This window comes from Protopterus annectens, chromosome 13.part0 (assembly GCF_019279795.1).
Source record: "Protopterus annectens isolate FY-2018-M chromosome 13.part0, PAN1.0, whole genome shotgun sequence".
Lineage (NCBI taxonomy): Eukaryota > Metazoa > Chordata > Ceratodontiformes > Protopteridae > Protopterus > Protopterus annectens.
Genome location: NC_056747.1, coordinates 720,539,094 through 720,560,497, shown reverse-complemented (window position 1 = coordinate 720,560,497; position 21,404 = coordinate 720,539,094). Strand labels below are relative to the sequence as shown.

Here is a 21,404-nt window from a genome sequence, read left to right as displayed (position 1 = left end):
ATGGGACCGGACGGTGTCCCGGGCTGCATTTTACATGAGCTCCAAGAAGAACTGAACCCTCACTTAAAATCACTGTTCAGTCTCAGCCTTACAACAGGATATGTACCCAAAGAATGGCATACAGCAACAGTGGTCCCACTCCATAAAGGTGGTGCCACAACGGACCCCGGAAACTATCGCCCTATAAGCCTAACTAGCCTGGTCTGCAAAGCTATGGAGCGTATCATCATGGAACTCATAAACAAAGTCATTGGGAACCTCCAAACACTGGATCCTACCCAATTCAGCTTTGTTAAGGGCAGATCTTGCCTTTTGAACCTGGTCAATTTCTTTGAAACAGTCACCAAGGCCATAGACGAAGGGAAGGTAGTCCACACAGCCTACCTTGACCTTGCAAAAGCCTTCGACACAATACCCCACTCGGGCATCATAAATAAGCTCACCAGCTTAAATATCAACCCCTATGTCACAAGATGGGTTGCAAACTGGCTTAGGGATAGAACCCACATGGTCAGAATTGCAGGTGCCATGTCAGACTCTACACCAGTTACAAGTGGCGCCCCACAAGGCTCAGTCCTGGGACCTCTCTTGTTCGGTATATATTTCTCTGAGGTACAGGCTAACACAGGAGGAATATGGCTGACAAAGTTTGCAGATGACTGCAAACTGGGGGCCATAATCGACTGGCCGGCTGACACAAGCATCCTCCAAAAAGGTCTCACAGAGACGGATAACTGGTGTCAGAGGCATGGCCTAAAGCTAAATGCCAAAAAGTGCATAGTCATCCCCTTTGGGAAAAACAAAGTGCCCACAAATTACCACATAGGTGGTAATCCATTAAGTACGGAAGAAGTAATTAGGGATTTGGGGACCCAAGTAGATTGCAATCTCTCCTTTCACTATCACATTACCAAAGTGGTTAGAAAAACATTCTATATAGCCCACCTTATCGCGAAGGGGTTCACATCTAGATCAAGAGAGGTCTTTGTGCCCCTCTACTCATCACTCATCAGGCCCATAATTGAATACAATGCCCCATTTGGGATGTACCTTACCAGACACCTGCTACAACTAGAAAGACCCCAAAAGTACCTCACCAAGAGGATCAAGGGACTCAAACAGATGCCCTAAGCAGTTAGGCTAAAGAAACTCCAGCTCTAGTCAGTTGCTTACCGCCTACTCAGAGGTGATCTGTGCCTGACGTATAAAGCCATGTCCAACCCAGAATTAATGGACATGCTCCACCTCAAGAAATCCAAATCCATCAGAACTACACGCTCCAGTGACTTAAATCTCAGCACAGAAATAAACAGAAGATGCTGGAGGGACAGATTCATATCCCAGAAGCTCCCCTCACTCTGGAACAAAATCCCAATCCATGTCAGACAGAGCCCCTCAATGACCCTCTTCAAGAAGAATCTTGACGTTTGGATGGGAGATCGTAAATTTACCCTTGGGATCTCTTCTGTGTCACTGCTAGACAGAGGCATGGTAAACTAACCTTAAATGGGCTATCTTCTGTGACCTACTACACAGAGGCACAGTCAACTAATCTAAGACGGGTGGCGAAAACCAAACACACTCTGGCTAGACTTGTAAATGCCCTAGGGCAGATAGCCTAGTATCAACCTATGAACCTATAAATACAAGTAAATTGAGCTTACTGGGTCTCACAGTCAGTGAGGTCTTGGCAAACGTTTCCAAGACCCATTGTCATTAAAACACAAAGCTATCAGCTTAAAGAGCAGCTGTTTAGCAAATTATGGCTGAAAGGGAAAATCCTGCAAGTTGGTCAACAGTGAGTTTTCATTGACCATAATTATTCAATGGCCAGAATACTGAAGAGGAATTGTTTTATTCCATATTTTAAAATCTGCAGGAAGTTGAACTTGTGTTTTAAATATATGTACCCAGCAACCTTTAACCTGTTCCTCCTCGAAGGTGTGAAATTCTTTGTAGATACAGAATTAGTTGCTGAAGAACTGATGTTTTTGTGAGCAGGGTAAGAAATGGGCCAGCAAGGTACACAAGGACATGTCATATCAGGCAGGGGAAAAAAAATCACTGAGTAAAAGGTGGCAAACTCAACCAATTCTGGTTTTCAAAAGGAAGACGGAAGAATAACAGCGGGAAACTAAAAGACAAATCAGAAGGGCCAGAGACCCTTTACCGAAATCGAGCAAAGATTGTGTGGAGGGGATGGACATGGTAAAAATGGATGACCAGAACTTACTGTATGTGATAATCTCTGCAGGGGCATGCTCTTGCATTGTGGCCTGCTGATAAGATGCAAAAGACGATAACTGAATTCTAAATACCTAATGAAAGTACAGGCATTAAAGCCCAATGTAGGGATGGAAGATTAAGAACTACATCAGTGGGGGAGGCTGTTTTTTTTTTTTTTTAAAGGATAGTAAGAGTAGAGAGGGGGAAAAATAATGAAAGACAAACATATTTAGTCACTTTGCCTACTATGGTGGTATTACAGGGGGACTTCTGTAATGTAGCTGAAAATACTGCAAAAAGATCTTTATTGAACTGCAGTGTCTACTTGAACAAGACAAGACAGGGAATAGGAATGAAAGTCATTACTGTACGGACACACAGACTGTATCTAAAACATAAGAACTTACAGGGGAACAGTTAGTTGGCTATACTTTTGTTGTGACAATGCACGCAATGGAGTGGACCAAACAAAGATAACAGGACTGGATAAAGCGGGCCCCATAAATCTCTAGGGTGACTTGTAAAATGCAATGACATAACAGGGAGGTGATAGCAAAGTACTATGGTGAATGAGACTGACAGAACTGGCATACAAGTAATCCCCTCTGCCTGTGAGGGGAGACAACATCTGTCAATATGAAAGAGCAGAATGTACACGCATACAAATGGCTGAGCAAAAGGTACAGGAAACTTAAAGAAAAATTAAATGCACTGAGAGTCATACTTCATTAAAACTGAAATCCAAATGTACTGATGGGTAGTCAGGAACTCTACAAGGAATGTTAGAAGAGATACTCTAGGGGTATGCTGTTTAGGAAGACTTCTAATGGGTATGATGTCATCAAAACAAAAAAGAAAAGATGGGGAATACTAGAACAGAGAAGATGGGGAAGGGAGAATTAAGAAGGTTAGGAGGTGGAAATGTGGGGGTCAAGGTACAGATAACCTTGAGTAAAAGTAGGACTAAATTATTGGCTAATAAGATGAACGTCCTATCCTGGAATGGAAATGGCCCAGTGGATGGATAAGAAAAAAGATAGGGTCTTGAATTACATTTGGAAATTCAAATACGAAATCAAGATGCCACAGAAAACACATTTAAGTCAACGCGAAAATGAGAGATTTTAAAGCACATTGGCTCTGTTACTATGCCAACCATACAGAAATGAAGGAAAGAGTGGCTGTGGTTTTAATTAAGCAGGGGTTTCTTCTGAAGATTGAAGAGCAACAGTTGGACAAGAGAGGTCCTTCTGTGTTACTGCAAGACATTTGGTGAAGCAAAAGGATTTAATTGGGAGGTGTACATCTCCCACCAAAGGCCTTAAAGAAATGAAATGAAAAGTTATGTACTTACCATAACGTAGCATCTGTGTTGTCCATATTCATTCTTCCTCACGGATGTGTTATGGATCTGACCTTTGGATCCAATTCGGCTGCATTTCCAAGACTTGGATATGAATCTCAAGCTCCTCCCTCTACCCATAATGCTCTATACCATTCCCAACTCCTCATATCAAGTTTGCTGCCTTACTGCCCCACTGGATTATAGAAACAGGACAGAAAGAAGGACTGAGGCTCAAATCTGGAATGTGTGTGTGTGTTGCAAAATCATCTGAAGATCCTTCTAGGACTGACAAGGCCAGGTGATGGCTGGGAGGGAAGGTGAGGAAGAATGAAAAAGGGCAACACAGATGCTAAGTTATGGTAAGTACATAACTTTTAAATCTGATGTTGTCCTTTTCATTCTTCCTCACTGATTGGCCAAAATCCCCAGCTACGTGATTCTTGGGAGGTCCCTCAAAGAAGGATATGCTGGAGCACTGTCGAGCCAAAGGAAGCCCTGCTTCTGGAGACGATGTCCAATTTGTAATGTGCAACAAAGGTATGACTCTTTGACCAAGTGGCTGCCACGCAGACAACATCAATTGACATTTTAGAGGAAAAGGCAGATGAAATCGCCATAGATCTGGCGGAGTGAGCTCTAGGAGGATGAGGCAATTCAAACCTTTTTGAGAATAAGTCGATGAAATGCAATAAGCAATCCATTTGTGCAGAGTAAGTTTGAAAACTGCTTGACCTAGGGGGTTGGGGAGAAGGATACAAATAGCTGGTCAGACTTCCTATACTGTTTAATTGTAGTAAAGCTAGTCCCTTCTTTAAAAAGGGTACTGAGGAACAGCAGGATGGCTGAAGTAGGTGACGTGAAGGGATCAATGTCCTCCTTAGAAGCTCATAGAGAGAGAATCTTTTCTATTTACTTCTGTAGACCTTCTTAGTGGAAGCCTTCTGGGAAGCCAAGATGATGATGTGAACTGGGGGGGAGCGAGCCTGGACTGTCGTACTATCACTGGAAGTGGAGAAACCATGGGTCAACTTGAGATCATACAGACTGGGATGTTGACATTTTAATGGATAAGATAAGAGGTCCTGACTGGGCTCCAGTATCCATGGAGGATGTTTGAGGTGAGACCAGAGGAAGGGAAACCATACTTGTCAAGGCCAGTAGGGGGCAATGAGAATGACTTGGCTCTTCAGTCTCTGAAGCTCTGGTTCTGTGGACCCCTCCCCCGCCTCTTGGGTGACATCCACCACTGACACCTCCTCCTCTGCCTCTGGAAAAGGTATCCCAACACCAGTCTTGAAAAAGCCCTTGAGATTTCCTGAACCATGTTTTCTTTCCTCCTTGCTGGTTTCTAGAAACGGTCCGCTGAGGGGTAGAAAACTTGATTCCCACTGCAGAAAGGGTCTTTCCTTCTGTTTACTGTGGGTAAGCACATCTTTCACTGCTGGCCTAAACAAAGAGGAGCCATTGTAGCGACATTAATGAATGACACTTTAAAGGGGTCCACAAAGTCTCATACAGCCTCATCCAGGCAGGTCTCCTTATAGCTATCCCTGAACCGGCTGTTGATGAAGTACCCTCCACTTTATGGGAGATCAACCTCATCGAATAATTAGCACCTACTTCAGCCATCCTGCTGTACCTCAGTACTCGTTTTAAAGAAGGGACTAGCTAGTAGCAATATCCAATTTTCATGCTGGACACAAATCCATTTCTCTATCAAATTCCAAGCTATGTAAAGCCTTTATGAGGGGAATGTTCCTCTTCAGACCTTCCATAAAAGACCCCCTCTCCTCCTTTGGATCTCACAGTGGTCCTTCTTGCATTATAGATGAGACAATAACCAGTCAGGGAAAGACATTTTGAGGTCCTCTGCTGACATCGTCTCAGCGAGAGAGTTTGAGAGCTCCTTGATCAAATCTCTTTGCAATCGGATAAAATGTGTCATGTAATTTAATGACATCATATTGAATGTGGCTGAGGCATGGATGCGCTTTCCGAATCTGTCCATTGGTCTGGACTCCTTGTTCGGTGGATGGACAGATGAGCTATGCTCAGCTAGCTCCTTTTTAGTGGTTGCCATCACAATGATGCAATCAATGGGGACACCCTTGCTCCAAAGATTTCTGTCTGCAGGGGGGACTAGAAATTTATCTGGATGCTTGGGGGTGGGCTTAATAGTTTTCAGTTCATTCCAGGCCTGGCAGGCTTCCAGAAAGACTGACTCCTCAGAAGGACGAGGAGGTTGGGAAAAGACTAGCCAGCCTTCTGTTTTAGGATTTCCAAGATGTCTCCAAAGGAAATGTCATCAGGTGGCGATCAAGGGGATCCTTCTTCTTCGAAGTCAGTGTATTCAGTGACTGACTCCATCAGGGAGTCTGTGTACCTCCTTTTGCATGTTTCCTTCCAAGATACCTCCCCCCAGTGGGGTGCTCAGGGGAAGTATTGGAAGAATGTGGAAATCTTCTGGGGAATGAGTATGGAGGCTTCCTAGGGTAGGCTGACCTGAAGGAGCAGGAATGATGGGCTCAGCAATTGGACCTGATGCGGGGCGTGGGGTAGGATCCCACATGTGAGATGATGGATCTCTATGCAACAAGAAGGCCCTTTCTACTACTTGGAAGGATGATCAGCCCAGAGAAACCCCTCCCAACCTCTCCGGAGCCGAAGCAGCTGAGGATGCAAGGTCGGGGCCCATCCTGTATCCGAGCCCTCCAGAGAATGTGACCTGAGCTGTCGAGAGCTGAGGCACCAAGAGTCAGATATGGATCTGACAGCATTGGTGCCGAACCCAACCTCCTGGACCTAGCACTGACCTCTCGGATCAGAGACCCACTCTGATCTGAAGGCATCAGAGTAGGGCTGGTAAGATGTGTTGGAGTCTAGGAAGTCAGCTTACCTGGATCCGACATCACTCTCTCAGGTATCTAGGATCCTGAGGCTCCAAAACCACAGGTCAGATTATAGAAGGTGATTCTATAGGCTGAGCAGGCGTACTCACTGATGCAAGAGGGAACAGAGCTGGCAAGACCCCCATCTGGATCTAAGCCCTAAGGAGTTTCCACATCATCCTGTCCCTATCGGCTTCTGTCAAGCTCCTACAGGATCTGGAAGAAGATGAGGAAGCAGGCCTGGAATGTTTGGTCACGGTTTGAAACAATTTGGAAGGCAAGACAAGAAAATCAGATTTTAGTATGAAACTTGGAGATCTGCTCCTAACTGTTGGATCCAAGGGTCTGGCATCCTACACCGGAGGCAATGGAAGAGGAGAACCAACTGTAGTGATAACTTGCATTGGATCTAAAGAAGTCCGTGGATCCAAGTGGGGAACAATACTCTTCAAATCTATGGAAGCTGGCTCTGAAAGTTCTCTGAAGCGTCTCAGGAAGCTCCAACACCCTCAGGGCTCGCTTCTTGGAATCCTTGGAGCCATGAGCTTTGGAGGGGGGGTTTGAGCCCCGGAAGAGGAAAGAAAGGAAGCAAACCTTTGAGTATTACGCCAGTCAGAGAGGGTACGAGGGTTAAAGGATGTGCAAATCTCACACTGGAACTTCAGATGTTCTAGCCCCAGGCAATATATGTACTTCTTGTGAGCATCAGAATTTGAGATTTTATACTTACAAGAACTGCATCTCTTAAATCTGGTGTTTTTTCTTTCTGACACGTCTGCTCTAATAGAAAAACAGTCACATACAGTGTCTAAACAGTAGAGATTTTTTACTTCTGTTACAACTATAGCAACTGTAAGACAGCATTAACAAACTATAGAAAGTGCCAATGGGCGCAAGAGACACAGATGGAAGGAGTAGAGTAATAAACCCTAACACCTGCAAAAGCTATAAAAGTCCAGAGGGGAGGTTAACTAATTTTAAAGTTATAGTTATGAAGCAGCAAATAAGCAAAAAAGTAAATAATCCGCAAACTTTACTCCTTAGCCGCTCGAGATTCCGAAACCATGTCCTGTCGCAATAGCAGCAAATGAAATCTGAGGAGTTAGGGATGGTGTAGAGCATTATGGGCAGAGGGAAGAGCTCGAGATTTAGATCCAAGTCTTGGAAAAGGACAACATCAGATACTATTTTAATGAAATTGTGAGTTTTCAATATATTGATACTAGAGAATGATTGGAATGTAGTGACACACAGGTCGGATGTAAGTGGAGGTCCTAGAACACAACAGTTTACTTTAGAAGGTAAACATTTGAATCAACTGTGTCAGTTTTATGCATGGGAAGAGATGGGATGAGGAAGACAAGAAAAAAAGGTCTACAACTTTTATCCTGAAAGACAGTCACTGGTCCCCACTGGACAGATTTTATATCACTAGTGAACATAATTAACAGGTTAGTAAAATGGAAACATCTCAGGTTATAATCAGATCAAGCTCCTACAGAGGGTGAGGCAGAAATACTAGAAAGATTAAGAATGGTGAGACATTGGAGGGCAGGAAGTAGTTGGTGCATTCACAAGCAGAAGCAACAAAATACCTAGATACAAACGAGAACTATTAAAGGTATTCACAGGCAAAGATTCAGAGACACCGGAAAGATGGGATAGGGTTAAAGAAAAAAAAGGTGATCTATGAAAGAACAGGAACAAACAAAGAGGGGGCAAATTGTAAAATCTGGAAGATGAATATGCAAAGAGTTATTGAGTTAAAAAGGAAGAGGCTGTTTGTCAATATAGATGAAAACTGAGTTATGGGGACTAGAGGACTGATGGAAAGGAATGCTGAATGATGAAATATTAAAGGAACAAACAGTGATTAGGTAGAGATGCTTAGTACACACCCCAAAACTACAGAAACCTCTTGCTAATAAGCTAAGGCAGCAAAAAGTGGAGAGAAGTATTTTAAAGAAGAGAGATATGAATTCAGGAAAATTAATAAGGGATCCAGATTCTACAGGTGAGGAATTCAGAGATTACTATCAAGAGATGTACAAAAAACTGAATTCACTTAGGAACAGGATTAAAATGACTACCTAGGGGGGGCTTAATCTTAAAAAAACTGACAGGTGAAAAGCGGACATGTTGTTGAGCAAATCACTAAACAAGAGATAGAGGAACAACTGAAAACACAGGTTCTTCTCTATCCCATTGATTAATTATATTTTATCAGCATTTAGAAGATATCTAAAGCTCTTGCATTCTTATCATTTCCCATAAAATTTACTACTGAATGTTTAACAACTCAATCCAAGAAAAATGCTTGATTTTAAAGACAGTATTTTAATATTTTGGCACTGGTTTATAAATGGTAATAAAACACATTTGGCAGAGTATTTAGTAGTCAGATATACCTTTCAACAGAATAATGGGTTGAGAATGCAAAGCTGTAAAGATTTTGTAAATACTTCGACTCATCTGTATAAAAAAAAAAAAAAAAAAAAAAAAAAAAAAAAAAAAAAAGTTGCCTAAATTTTTGATTTTTTTTTTTAACATCAGTACCAACATAGATACGGATAGATCTTATTTATGAAAAATATGCAACATATTAAGAACGGATTGTTCCTTTTTAGAAGTAAATTTTGGGATTACTCTACAAGAGTTAATGCAGAGTTTTCTGAGGTGAATAAAACATTACTACTTAAGTCCATAAACAAAACATCTTCGCTGTACTGGAAGTTATTTACTTGGAAAAATCTGTATAGATCTTTCTTAACTCCCTATAAGGTTGCAATAATAAACAAAATATCAAATGTTAATTGCTGGACATGTGAGAATAATAAAAAGAAGACTGGCTACATATGACACTAGAATGTAAAATATCTCCACTTCGGAAAGAGTTTAAAATGTTCTCGCAAGCGTTGTGGTCATATACATATATAATAACAAGCTCATTAATATTGTTTAATGCTCCAATTCCAGAAGTTATTCTAAAAAGACAAGTGTCTCTTTTATGGTCAACTTTAGCGACTGCAAGGAAAGATTACTGTAAACTGGGAATACAAAAATACCATACTATTCTCTGAATTTATAAATGTAGCAAAAAGTGTATGCAAGAAAGAATTATTAACCATTAAGATGAGAATACCCAACATCACGCATCGGTATATTGCATGGAAAAAAAAATAGCGATTTACTTGAAAAATACTAATATTTGTATTAATCCTTAATAAAAACCTTGATATGGATGATTGTAAATGCACCCAATTTATGTTTTAATAACATATTTGTTTTCTTATATTGTGACTGTTGATAAAAACTAAATTAAAAAAAAAAAGAAAACAGGCTCTTGGGAAATTTCCAGGTTGGGGTGGGCTGCCTAAAGAAGTCAGTTGCCTGGGTAAACAAGATATAACAGAGAATTGGTACATATTATTTAATGCCATCTTGGAAAGTAAAAAAATTCCCAGACTCATGGAAGGAAGGAAGCAGTCATCAGTTCTGTCGAAAGAGGGGAAGGACTTAATTTAACCCTAGCTCATACAGGGCCATACCAGCAGTGCTAAATCACGACTACAAGACATTTACTTCTATTATAACAAGTAGGTGGTGGTGCTGCGGTAGTGTTGTCGCCTCGTAAGACGCTGTCCGGTTCGATTCTCAGCTAGAGCGTCTTCTGCGTGGAGACATGAGTAAATGGGCGTACCTTCGTTGAAGGTTGTGCATCAGGCCTAGCAAGCCAGTACGTAAAAATCAACCGCCAATTATTAGCAGACCGGAGTTCCGCTGCGGCGACCCCTAACCGGGAAAAACCGAAAGACACAGACAGACATAACAAGTAGGATAGTGAGGGTACTTCCTAGAAGGATCAACATGAAGTGGATCATTATGCTTTTGTTGTGGAGAGGCAGAATTTTGACAGTATTCTACTTGTGAATATTATACTTCAGGATGCACAAGTTAGGATGACTACAATGGTAATTGTAGGGTTGGATGTTGAGAAAGCATTTTCCACAGCATTTTATTTACTTCTTAAAGAAATGTACAAGGGAACCAGAGCTCAACTAAAAGTCAATTAGAGAATAAGATTTCCATGGAGTGAGGGACAGAGCAGGAGTGTTTGTTGTCCCCACTACTGTTTGCTCTACACAAGGATCTTATAGCTGAAAAAATAAGAATGTCAGAGATAAGGGGTTGGAGGTCTAGGATAAAAGAACACACGTCAACTATGTCTGTGGACATGTCATTCTGTTTTTAACAGATCAGGATAAGGACTTGGGAAGAATTTTCCAGAAGTTGAAGGCTTTTAGTGCTATAACCAGATACAAGACCAATGAGCAAAAGACCAAAGTAATCTGTGAAAATTTCATCTCATCCCATAAATGGGTGCAAAAACTACCTGCTCTCTGGAGTCATTGCACAATGAAATATTTTGGGGGTCTAGATATCTGCTTATGCAAAAGATTTACCAGTGGAAACTTGGGGGAGGATGCTTACAAAAATGGTCAAAAAATGGGAACAGTACATGCAAATACAGATCAACGAGAGCAAGCAATTAAAATATTTATAGTTCCACTTACTCTCACATTTACCCTCTGCTTAAAAGGCAGGGTGAACTAAATGCCCAAAATTTGTGTGCACTAAACTATTACTTGATTTCTGTGTCATGATACAGGCTTTAAATCCTGCACTTCTAGCACCAATTAAGATGTGATGGCCAGGGGATACAGCCTCATCATTCACACCACATACCATCAACTGATATGTGAAGGTCAACCAGCCTTAACAGTGTATGGCAAATATGCACTGTTGCCTCGAGTTCTGATGAACACCTGTCACACCCAAATAGTCTTTAAACAGCTTGCAGAGCGGAGTTATAATCACTGGTTTCCCAAGATTTCACCTACGTGGCATTCAGGCTAATGACTTCTTATGCTATCTTTCAAAACAATCATGAAAATATGGCCATAACTATTTCACATGTATGTGCACATGTACAGATAAAAGTTTCCCAGAGGATAATGCTACCCTTCTAGTGGCAGCAGCCCCTTTCTGTCTTTACAGTAATGCTGTTGCTTGGTAAAACAATTTAATACAAAGAATACGCAATCACGACCCACTTGTAAAATGAGCCAACTGTAATATAGTCATTTATTAACCAAGTCTATAACACTCACCCTTCAAAAGACAGACGCCAGCAGTTAATAATTTCATCAATGCTGTGTCAATATCCTTCTGTACTAAAACCACCAGCTACAAGCTTTTACAAATTAAAAATATAGTTTTACCTTTAGAAGTCAGGCAAAATAAATGCACAAACAAGCAGCATATGCAGGTTGAATGGGCTGGGCTGCTCCAGGTGGAAGATTTTTTTTTGGGGGGGGGGGGGGTTACTAATGCAGAAGTGAAGTACGGACACTGCCAATTGCCGGTATTATTTAGCAACAGCAATGCCAAATAAAAATCCTCAACATTTATGGATGTATTTCATAAAAAAATCTGCTGAATTTTGTACTAAAAATGGAAAAAATTAACTCTACAACTGTTTACATAACATTTTGCCCATGGTTACGAAAAGCCAACATGCAAACAAAGCAAGGTAAAGTTGCATTCTGACAGTTGTGAACTAGGGCAATAAAATTAAATTGATGGTTTTCACATATTTACAAGTAAGGCTCAAATAAGTTCTTCATGAAACACCATCAAAGAAATGCATTTTTTTCAAGATGCAACACAAAATATTTACCTGTTTATGAGGACCCCTGAGTATATGAGCCTTGGCGCCTTCACATGCTGTCCTCATTGCTTCCAGTGAGGGGGTTCCCAAAAGATCTGTGATCAAGTCTAACTGCAAGGTGGAAATTAAGCAATGTGAAATAAACAGGTACACTAAGTAATGTACACAAAAGTCAATGAAATTTGTCACTGCAACGCTAAGCAAATTACAAGTCATACTCATGCAAGCTAGCTCTAATTCAAGTATATGGTTAGCAAAATATACCCATATTTCCTGAGAGCATACATTATGGTATTTAGCAAAATGTGACAAAAATCTGACAATCTTAATGATGTTAGCAAAATTATTGCTTTATACTTTAGATGCTAAAATGAGGAGATCAAATTATGTTGTTGACATTATTGGGACTGTTTGATTTCTACTGCAATCAGAATTATTCTTGGGACTGCAAACATCTAAAACAGCCTGATTTTAAGGTAGCTGATAAAACATTTGATTGAAGAGACTACATCTCAAAGTCTGAAAAATAATGAACTGTGGTGAAATGCTATAGGTACATAAAACTGTTCAAATTAGGGATGGCTATATGAAATTTCCAAAGATGAATGTGGCACAGTAAAGGGACTGTAACAACTGCATCAAGAGAATACATTTGCTTACAGCTCATGAAAACTAACTTCAGTGAGGTAGAGATGCAGACTTGTGGAATGTTCTCCGCTGGAGAAGGTAGTTAAAATCAAAATGTACTGTGAACTAAAAAGACATGGGATAGATGGAAAACTAATGTGGAGGGAGGTAAGCTATGTAAAGTCTAACAGCACAGTAAGTGGACTACACAGTTATAACTCGTCTATTTTTCCAAATATCTACATATTGTAATAAATGTCCTCAGGTAGCATATCCAGGGTATGGTTCACAACAGCAAATATCTCTGCTGTAAGGTTTACCTAGCTGCAAAGCTAAGCAGTTTACTTATTTCTTAATTTCCAAAAATGCTGGCAACACATGTGATTATTTTATTTTACTTTTTATTACTTACATTCTGATCACCAGACCCTGCCTAAATATTTGGCTCTACCCTTAACAATCCATCTCATTTACAACTCAACTTTGAAGTCCCTACTGCCACTTACCTCACCAACAGTGCAGCCCTACTGGTGCTTCTGTGGCACTACACATGGAACCTATCATAAGTGCACCTGAAACTGTGCATCCCAAATGTTCAAAAATTAAACTACAAAAAAAAGAAATTTCAAAACTTACTGTCACTCCATTAAAGTACTCTACCGCCCACCTGCCACACCCATGCTGCTTGTCAATGCATCTCAAAGTGTGTGTGTGTGTGTGTGTGTGTGTGTGTGGGGGGGATATTCTAAGGTACTGTAACCTTAAAGTCAGTACATACTCCTTCACGTCCGCACTCTTACTTTTGTTATTCTAAGAAATGCGATCAAGTTCCTTAGGATTTCAAAGCATCATCAAAGGACCATCATAAGATTTAAAAGGTTGCTAAATATATTTTAACTTCTGCATAGTTATCCCTCATTGGTCCCTCATGTGAGATGCACCCTGGAAGAATCAGTGTACTCAGTACTGCACATACAACCCTAGCCAAAGCTGTGGCAAAAGCTCTTACCAGATACCACACACAGGATTAAAACTGTGGGTTTTATCCTACAACAGCTGCCTAGATTTACTGTAATATTGCCACTGTACTGCATCATGGGGTGGCTGCAGTCCTATCTCTTTTGGGATATGTAACTAGATGGTGTACCTGTTTAAGATGGGGGTAATATAGATGGATGGATGTAAAAGATCAGTGACAAAGCTGGTGGAAGTAAAAGATCAATGGCACTTACTGAAAATACAGTAAATGAACATTTGCAATCTCTTGGCCAAGTTTCCCCTAGCTAGTATGAAATTCACCTTAGATCTCAACTGAAATCAAGCCATGCTTACACGGAGTAGCCAAGTAAAGAAAGAGAGAAACAAATATAACACAAACCTGTTAGTCCTGAATGTCCAACTGTACCTCAGCAGAAGGTCAGTACTGCACCAGCTAAATGTCCTCCCCACAGGCCAGAACAGCCATCAGCTGCCTACTTCATTTTACTACCCTGGCCGTCTCACCAGTGATGAGCTGAGAATCAGTTCTGGATCAATAGGTTGAGTAAGCCTCATCCTGTTTTGAGTGACTGCCTTTACCATCTGATCCAACTCCTCTTTCTAGTTTGAAAGTGCCCTGCACTGCCAAAATATATGGCACAAGTCACCGCTTTCCCCTCCCCTACATATCCAATATTCACCACTTGCTGTTGGGTACATTCTTCGCATTCTTACTGGGGTATAAAAAATATACTTCCAGGCAAACATCCTAAACTTCTTTAAACCAGTTGACTTTTTGTTCAGTGTACAAACCTTCTCCCACATTTTGAGTGTTGCCTTTGCCAAATACTGTGCCCAATCATCTTTCAATTTATACTTATTTGACTTTCACTTTAAAGAGATATTAGTCCCCCTGTACTCATCTTTCATTCCTCAATTCTATTACACATCTAATTAACCCAGGCCACTTACTTTGTAAAACTCTGGGCCATGAGAGCTCTGCCATTTCCTTTCTTATTGCAGCATAATAAAGAAATAGACCATTAGGCAAATTAAATCTAGTCTGAGCCTCTTCCCAATTCAAAAGCCTATTTCAATTACCTGGTTCCAATATTTAATTTTTGTCTTAAATCACAACCACCATGTTGTGACCGTAAGCAACAGTCACACAACCTGCACTCAATAGGCAGAAAATCATTGCTTCATGGTTGCAAAAACTTGTCTGAAATAATCTGCTACTCTCCCAACTTATTCAGTCTAGTAAACAGGAAAAAAGAAGTTATGTATGCACCATAACGTTCCATTTGAATAGGTAACTTCATTTGTCTGTAACCTGTGGTATCGGATCTGACTCGGATCCGAGCTGGCAGCTTTCCAAGCTAATAGATCCGAGCTCCAAGCTCCTCCCCCTACCCATAATGCCCTGCCATCTCCCTCCAACCCGCAGATCGAGTTTGCCAAAGGACAATAAGGAATTCCATAACTTAAGAGTGGTTCCAAACTGTTACAATGACGTCCATGAAAGGAAGCCATAGCCTGACTCTTAGATAATGAACTAAGGGTGCGGGGGATGGAGGGCGGGTCGGTTGCAGACAAATGAAGTTACCTACTCGGATGGAACGTTATGGTGAGTACATAACTTCTTTATCTGAAGTAGTTAACTTCATTTGCTCTGCAACCTGTGGGACAGAGTCCCCAGCTACCAACAACTTGGGAGGCCCTTATGGAAGGATATTCCAGAGCACTGCTGAGCCAAACGATGTACGTCCTCTGGAGATCAAATCCAATTTGCAGTGTGTAATAAAGGTATGAGAGGAAGCCCAAGTAGCTGCCGAGCAAATGTCATCCAAGGAAACCTTTGACCAGAAGGCAGCAGAAGAGGCCATGGATCGGGTAGAATGGGCTCATACTCTCAGGAAGACCAGAGCTTTTGTAAGCTAGGAGAATGCACTGTGAAATCCATCCAGCTAAGGTTACCTTAGTAACTGGCTTGCCCAGACAAGATTTTGCAAAGGAAACAAAAAGTTGGTCAGATTTTCGAAGATCTGCTGTTCTATTCAAGTAAAAGCATAACTGTCTGTGAACATCCAGACACTGAAGTCTGTATTCTCCTTTATTTTGGAAATTTGGAAAGAAAACAGGCAGATTAATGGTCTGGTTGATGTTGACTTCCGAAGCCACCTTGGGAAGAAAGGAGGGATTAGTCCTGAGGGAGACCCTGTCTTTATGAAAAATGATATAGGGAGGTTTACTGCAAAGAGCATGAAGCTCTGATATTCTTCTCGCAGAAGTAATGGCAATCAGAAAAGCTGTTTTCCATGATGCATATTTCAAATCGACTGAAGCCGCGGGCTCAAAGGAAAACCCAGTCAGAGCTTGAAGAACTAGGGTAAGATCCCATGGGGGGACTGGATCTTTAACGGGAGGTCTTAACAAAAAAGTTCCTTTCAAGAAAGCCTTGCATATTTTGGAGGATGCTAGCGGCCCTGAGTTGTTACCAACATGGTAGTGGGAGACAGCTACCAACTGAACTTTAATAGTAGAAGCACTGGCTCCTTGATCAAAGGTATGTGAAAGAAAGTCTAGGACTGCTGGAATCGGAGCCGTAAAGGGATCTAAGTTCCTGTGCTCCGCCCAGATCGAGAAACGTTTCCATTTACTGTTGTAGATCTTCCTGGTGGATGGTTTATGGGCGGCCACCAGGATGGCTTTAACCGAAGATGATATACCGGGAGTCCTAGCCATCAAGGGAACTGGATCAACCAAGCTGACAGCTTCAGGTAGTCCACATTGGGGGTCTTCAATCCTAACGGGTGAGAGATTAGATCAGGTTTGGGATCCAAAATCCAAGGAGGATGTACTTGATAAGACCGTAGGTAAGGGAACCAGGTTTGGCGAGGCCAGAATGGGGCTATGAGGATAATTCTGCTTCTCAACCGATGAGCTTTCTGCAAGAATTTTGTCATCAAGGGAAGAGGAGGATAAGCATACAGAAGACCGGATGGCCAAGCATGAACTAGAGCGTCTCTGGGGGTTTCCTCTGGTGGGGGAATCAGAGCGAAGAATTACTGCACTTTGTGTTAGAAGGCGAGGCGAAGAGATCGCAGCAAGGTTGACCCCATTGGAGAAAGATTTGTTTCGCTACAGCAGGGTTCAGAGACCACTCGTAAGGTGAGAGGATCGTCTGACAACCTGTCCGCTAAGATGTCTGACTGACCCGGTATGTGCATTGCTATGAGAAAGTGGTTGGTGGATATCGCCCATTCCCATACACTCATTGCCTCCCTGCAAAGTGCATGGGATCTGGTTCCTCCCTGTTTGTTTATGTACCAGACTATCGCCATGTTGTCTGTTTGAAGTGCAATAGTTCCTGAAGGGAGAAGGGAATGGAGAGCTTGCAATGCTAGAAGCACCGCCCTCCTCTCCAGGACACTGATATGCAGTGAGGTCTCTGTGAAAGTCCACGCGCCTTGGACGGATCTGCCCATGCAATGCCCCCCCACCCGAGGAGGGAAGCGTCCGTGGTCACCGTGACTTGGGGAGGGGGTATAACAAAGGGGCGGCCTTCTCGAAGGTCTCTGGAATGGAGCCACCAAAGAATCGATTCCCTGCAAATCCTGGTGAGAGGAATAGGTGTGGTCAGGGGTTGACAGAGGATGGACCATTGTACTTGTAACGTCCACTGAAGGATCCTCATCTTGAGGCGAGCGAAGGGGGATAGATTGATGGCCGCTGCCATAGATCCCAGGGCCCTCAGAACTAGTTCCGCTGGTGGGGCTGAGGATTGTAAGAGATCTAGAATGTGAAGGCTCAGATTGCGAAACCTGTCCATGGTCAGAAAGACTCTGGATTGAGTAGTGTCTATCCTGGCCCCTATGAATTCCAAAATCTGAGTGGGTTGAAGGGAGGATTTCTGGAGATTTATTGTTATCCCTAGGTGGCGGGCAAGGCGTAAGAAGTAATCCCTGCCTGAGCAGAGTTGATGCCTGGTGGGGGCGGTTAGAACCCAGTCGTCCAGGTACGGAAAGACCTGTATTCCCTGAAGCCTCAGGTGGGCCCCTACAACTGCCATGACCTTGGTGAACACCCTGGGGGCTGTGGTGAGACCGAAGGGTAGGACCCTGAACTGATAATGGCTGGCTCCCAGCCGAAAGCGGAGGAACCTCCTGGATGGTCTGTCCATTAAAATGTGGTAGTACGCATCCTTGAGGTCTACTGAGCACATCCAGTCGTTCTCCTGTAGAAGTGGGAGAATGGATTGAATAGTGACCATCCAGAACTTTTCCTTGGCAATTGACAGGCTCAGTGTTGACAGGTCGAAGATGGGTCAGGTCGAAGATGGGTCGTAAGTCCCCCGTCTATTTTGGCACCATAAAGAACCTGGAGTAAAAGCCTGATCCAGATTTTTCGGGGGGGACACGCTGGATGGCTCTTTTTCTTAGCAGCCCTAAGATTTCTGATGCTGCTGCCCCCCTCTGATCGGGTGGGACATCGGGGAGTTTTGTTGCTCGGGGAGGGTGAGATAGGAAGGGGATTGAATATCCTCTGGATTTGATTCGGAGCACCCAGTGATCTGTTGTGATGGACTCCCATTTCGCCAGGTGTTCCGAGAAGCGCCCCCCCGATTGCCTCCAGAGAGGAGCAGTCGGGCAACCCCTCAGGGCTGTTGCGCGGGTCGATCCGAAAAAGGTTCTCTCGACCCAAAATTTTTCGGGCCCCCTCTGCCCCTGGGCCGGCATCCACCCTGTCCTCTGCTTCTGAAGGATGAGGTATCCGGAGCAAAACGGGATTGTTGAGCTTTCCAGAACCACATCTTCTTTTGTCCTCTTTGGTTCCTGTGACCTCTGAGGAGCAGAGAAGCGGATCCCGACGGCAGACGTCTTCCCGTCTTTTTCGCTCTGGAGAAGCGTACCACGGATGGTTTTGCCAAAGAGTGTGGCACCAAAGGGGGCGTTCGTGAAGGACACCTTGAAGGGTTCTGCAAAGTCGCAGATACGAAGCCAGGCTTGTCTACATAAGGCAACGCCTGTTCCGCTAGCTCTAGCCGCTCCCTCCGTAGCATGGGAAAGGAGCCGCATAGAAGTGTTGGTGATCGACTTGAGAGTGGCCATTCGAGCCAAGAAGGTATGCTTGTCCTCAGCCGACATGGACTCTGGGGGTGACGCAGCGTACTCTTTTAATCAGGTCTCGCTGCAGTCTAAACACATGTGCCATATAATTCAATGACCTTACAGAGAAGGTCGCTGAAGAAAACATCTGCTTTCCCAAATGGTCCATCATCCGAGACTCCTTGTCTGGAGGATACACCGAGGAACTCTCCTGTGCTAATTCCTTTTTATTGGCAGCCGCCACCACCATGGCATCCACTGGGGCACCCTTGCTCCAAACTGTCCTGTCCGTGGGAGGGCTGAAGATCCTGTCCAGTCTCTTAGGAATTGGTTCAACAGTGTCCGGTTCCTTCCATGCCCTAGTAGTAATGAGGTCTACCAGGGGATCGGCAGGAGGGGACACCCAAGAGGTAGATGGGCCTGCGTCAAACGCCACCAGAAACAGACTCATCCGAGGAAGGTTTTTGGGCTGACCACCCCCCTCTAATGCATAACATTTCCATGATGTCTCCGAAGGAGACGTCTTCGGAGGTGACCTTGGGGAACCTTCCCCTTCCTCCAAGTCCATGTCCTCTGTGAGGGACTCGGGTGAGTCCAAGTGCCTCCTCTTGCACTTCCATTTGTGAGGGACCTCCTCGGGGTGGGCTGTCTGAAGAGGCCTCACCAACGATGTCCTGTTCCCTTATGGGAACAATCTGGGATGTAGGCGCAGGATGTCCCTGGGGCCGGATGATGGAGGACATGCCCGTATGAGTGGGAATGGCGGGTGGATCCAAAGCAAGAGCCTGGGGCCTCGAATCCCTGCTTTCGCTTGGATCCGAAAGCATTCCCCTCGGATCCGATGTGCGGATCGGCGCCGAAGGTGACCCGACTGGATCCGAAAGAGTAGTGTGCCCCGACCTTGACAGAGCGGAAGGTCCACTGGCCCTCTCGGATCTGACGTTCAGCTCACGGCCCTGAGAGATCGGATCTGAAAATTGATCCGACAGACTCGAGGGTACAGTCGGCGCCTTAGTAGAAAGCATTGTCGGCGCCGACCCTACTAAGGCTCCGAAGCTAGTCGGATCCGAAAGCTCCGAGCCCCGAAAGCGGGTCGGAGAAGGAGCGATGGGGGGCGAAAAAGGTGTCTAGTTCCCCCCCAGCAGGGGTGGGGGGGTGGAGGCAAGAGCACTCTCATCTGAAATCGACGCATCATCCGGTCCATATCAGCGTCTGACAAGCTTCTGGTGGATCTAGATGAGGCCACCGAAGCCGGCCGGGAAGGTCGCCTGGATGACCTCGAAGTCGACCGGGTCTCCTCCTCCGGCTCCGGGGAGAATCGTGGAGAACAGAGCCGAGAGGGGGAAGGCCCAGAGACCTTAAGGGGAGAGGGGAGCTTCTTAGACGGCGGTGCCGAAGAGGTAGATTCGGACCACCTTTTATGGCTCCGGTGTCTCTCCTTCTCTCTTTCTCTATCTTTCCTCTCTTTTTTTCTGCTTTCCCTTTCCTCCTGGGCCAAGGTGGGAGGGTGAGTCCCGGCCAGGGGATCAGGAGTGACAGGTGGGGCAGCCGCGGCCGGCGCCACCGAGGTGGAAGAAGCAGAGTCTGGAGGCAAAAGGCCCGCCAGAATGAGCTTCGACCTCCTATCCTTCAAAGCCCTGGGGTTGAAGGCTGCACAGATGGTACAGCCTGAAGAAAGGTGGTCAACCCCCAGGCAAAGGACACACCGAGTGTGACCATCGCTTTAGGGCCTTCAGCCATTGTAAAAGGATATAGAAAAGTAGGACCACAAGCACACACCTTCACACACGCAGGGGGGGGGAATAAAACTAACAACTAAAATACAAGAGAACTACCCGACAAAGACTACAAAATATAGGGGGAGTTCACACACACCAAGAAAAGGAAAAATCTGACAGAAAAGAAGTTTTTAAAGATTAACTTACAGTACTATTGCTCGGAGCTCATTCTAGAGAAGCTTATGGAAGCCGCGGCAAACGAGATCTGAGGGTTAGAGGGAGATGGCAGGGCATTATGGGTAGGGGGAGGAGCTTGGAGCTCTAATCTATTAGCTTGGAAAGCTGCCGGCTCGGATCAGAGTCGGATCCGGTACCACAGGTTGCAGAGCAAATGAAGTTAACTACTTCAGATCTACTGTTTTCACTCATTTAAATTACACCACTAGCTGTTATTTTTTATAACCATTTTTTCCATATCATATTATAATTAAGGGACAGAAGCCTGGCTAAAAAAGCCAGCTGAACAGCTCCGGATGTATTGCCTTACATTGGGTTCTCCCAGCCCAGCCAGTCCTTAGAAAGAACAAGCCTATCCCATTTAATCTTAGGGGACTGGCCAATCAAAATTAAATCTTTGATCAAACTTCTAATTTTCCTTTCCTCTACAGCGTTAAGCGGGAGCCAGACTGTTTTATGTATAACATAAGTCAAATGTTAATTCAAAACTGCACTTGCTAATCTAGATCCAGGCCTAATATTTTCCAACTTTGTGGGTTTCTAGTC

The 21,404-nt window shown here is 43.8% G+C and overlaps 1 protein-coding gene across 1 annotated transcript in view; it reads right to left on the bottom strand.

The window, feature by feature from the left end:
• Positions 1-21,404, bottom strand: part of NLK (nemo like kinase) — a 1,170,696-nt gene that overhangs the window by 344,793 nt on the left and 804,499 nt on the right. The window contains exon 7 of the mRNA XM_044054405.1: positions 12,200-12,301. Coding sequence (XP_043910340.1) covers positions 12,200-12,301 — 102 coding nt within the window. The remainder of the gene's footprint in view (positions 1-12,199; positions 12,302-21,404) is intronic.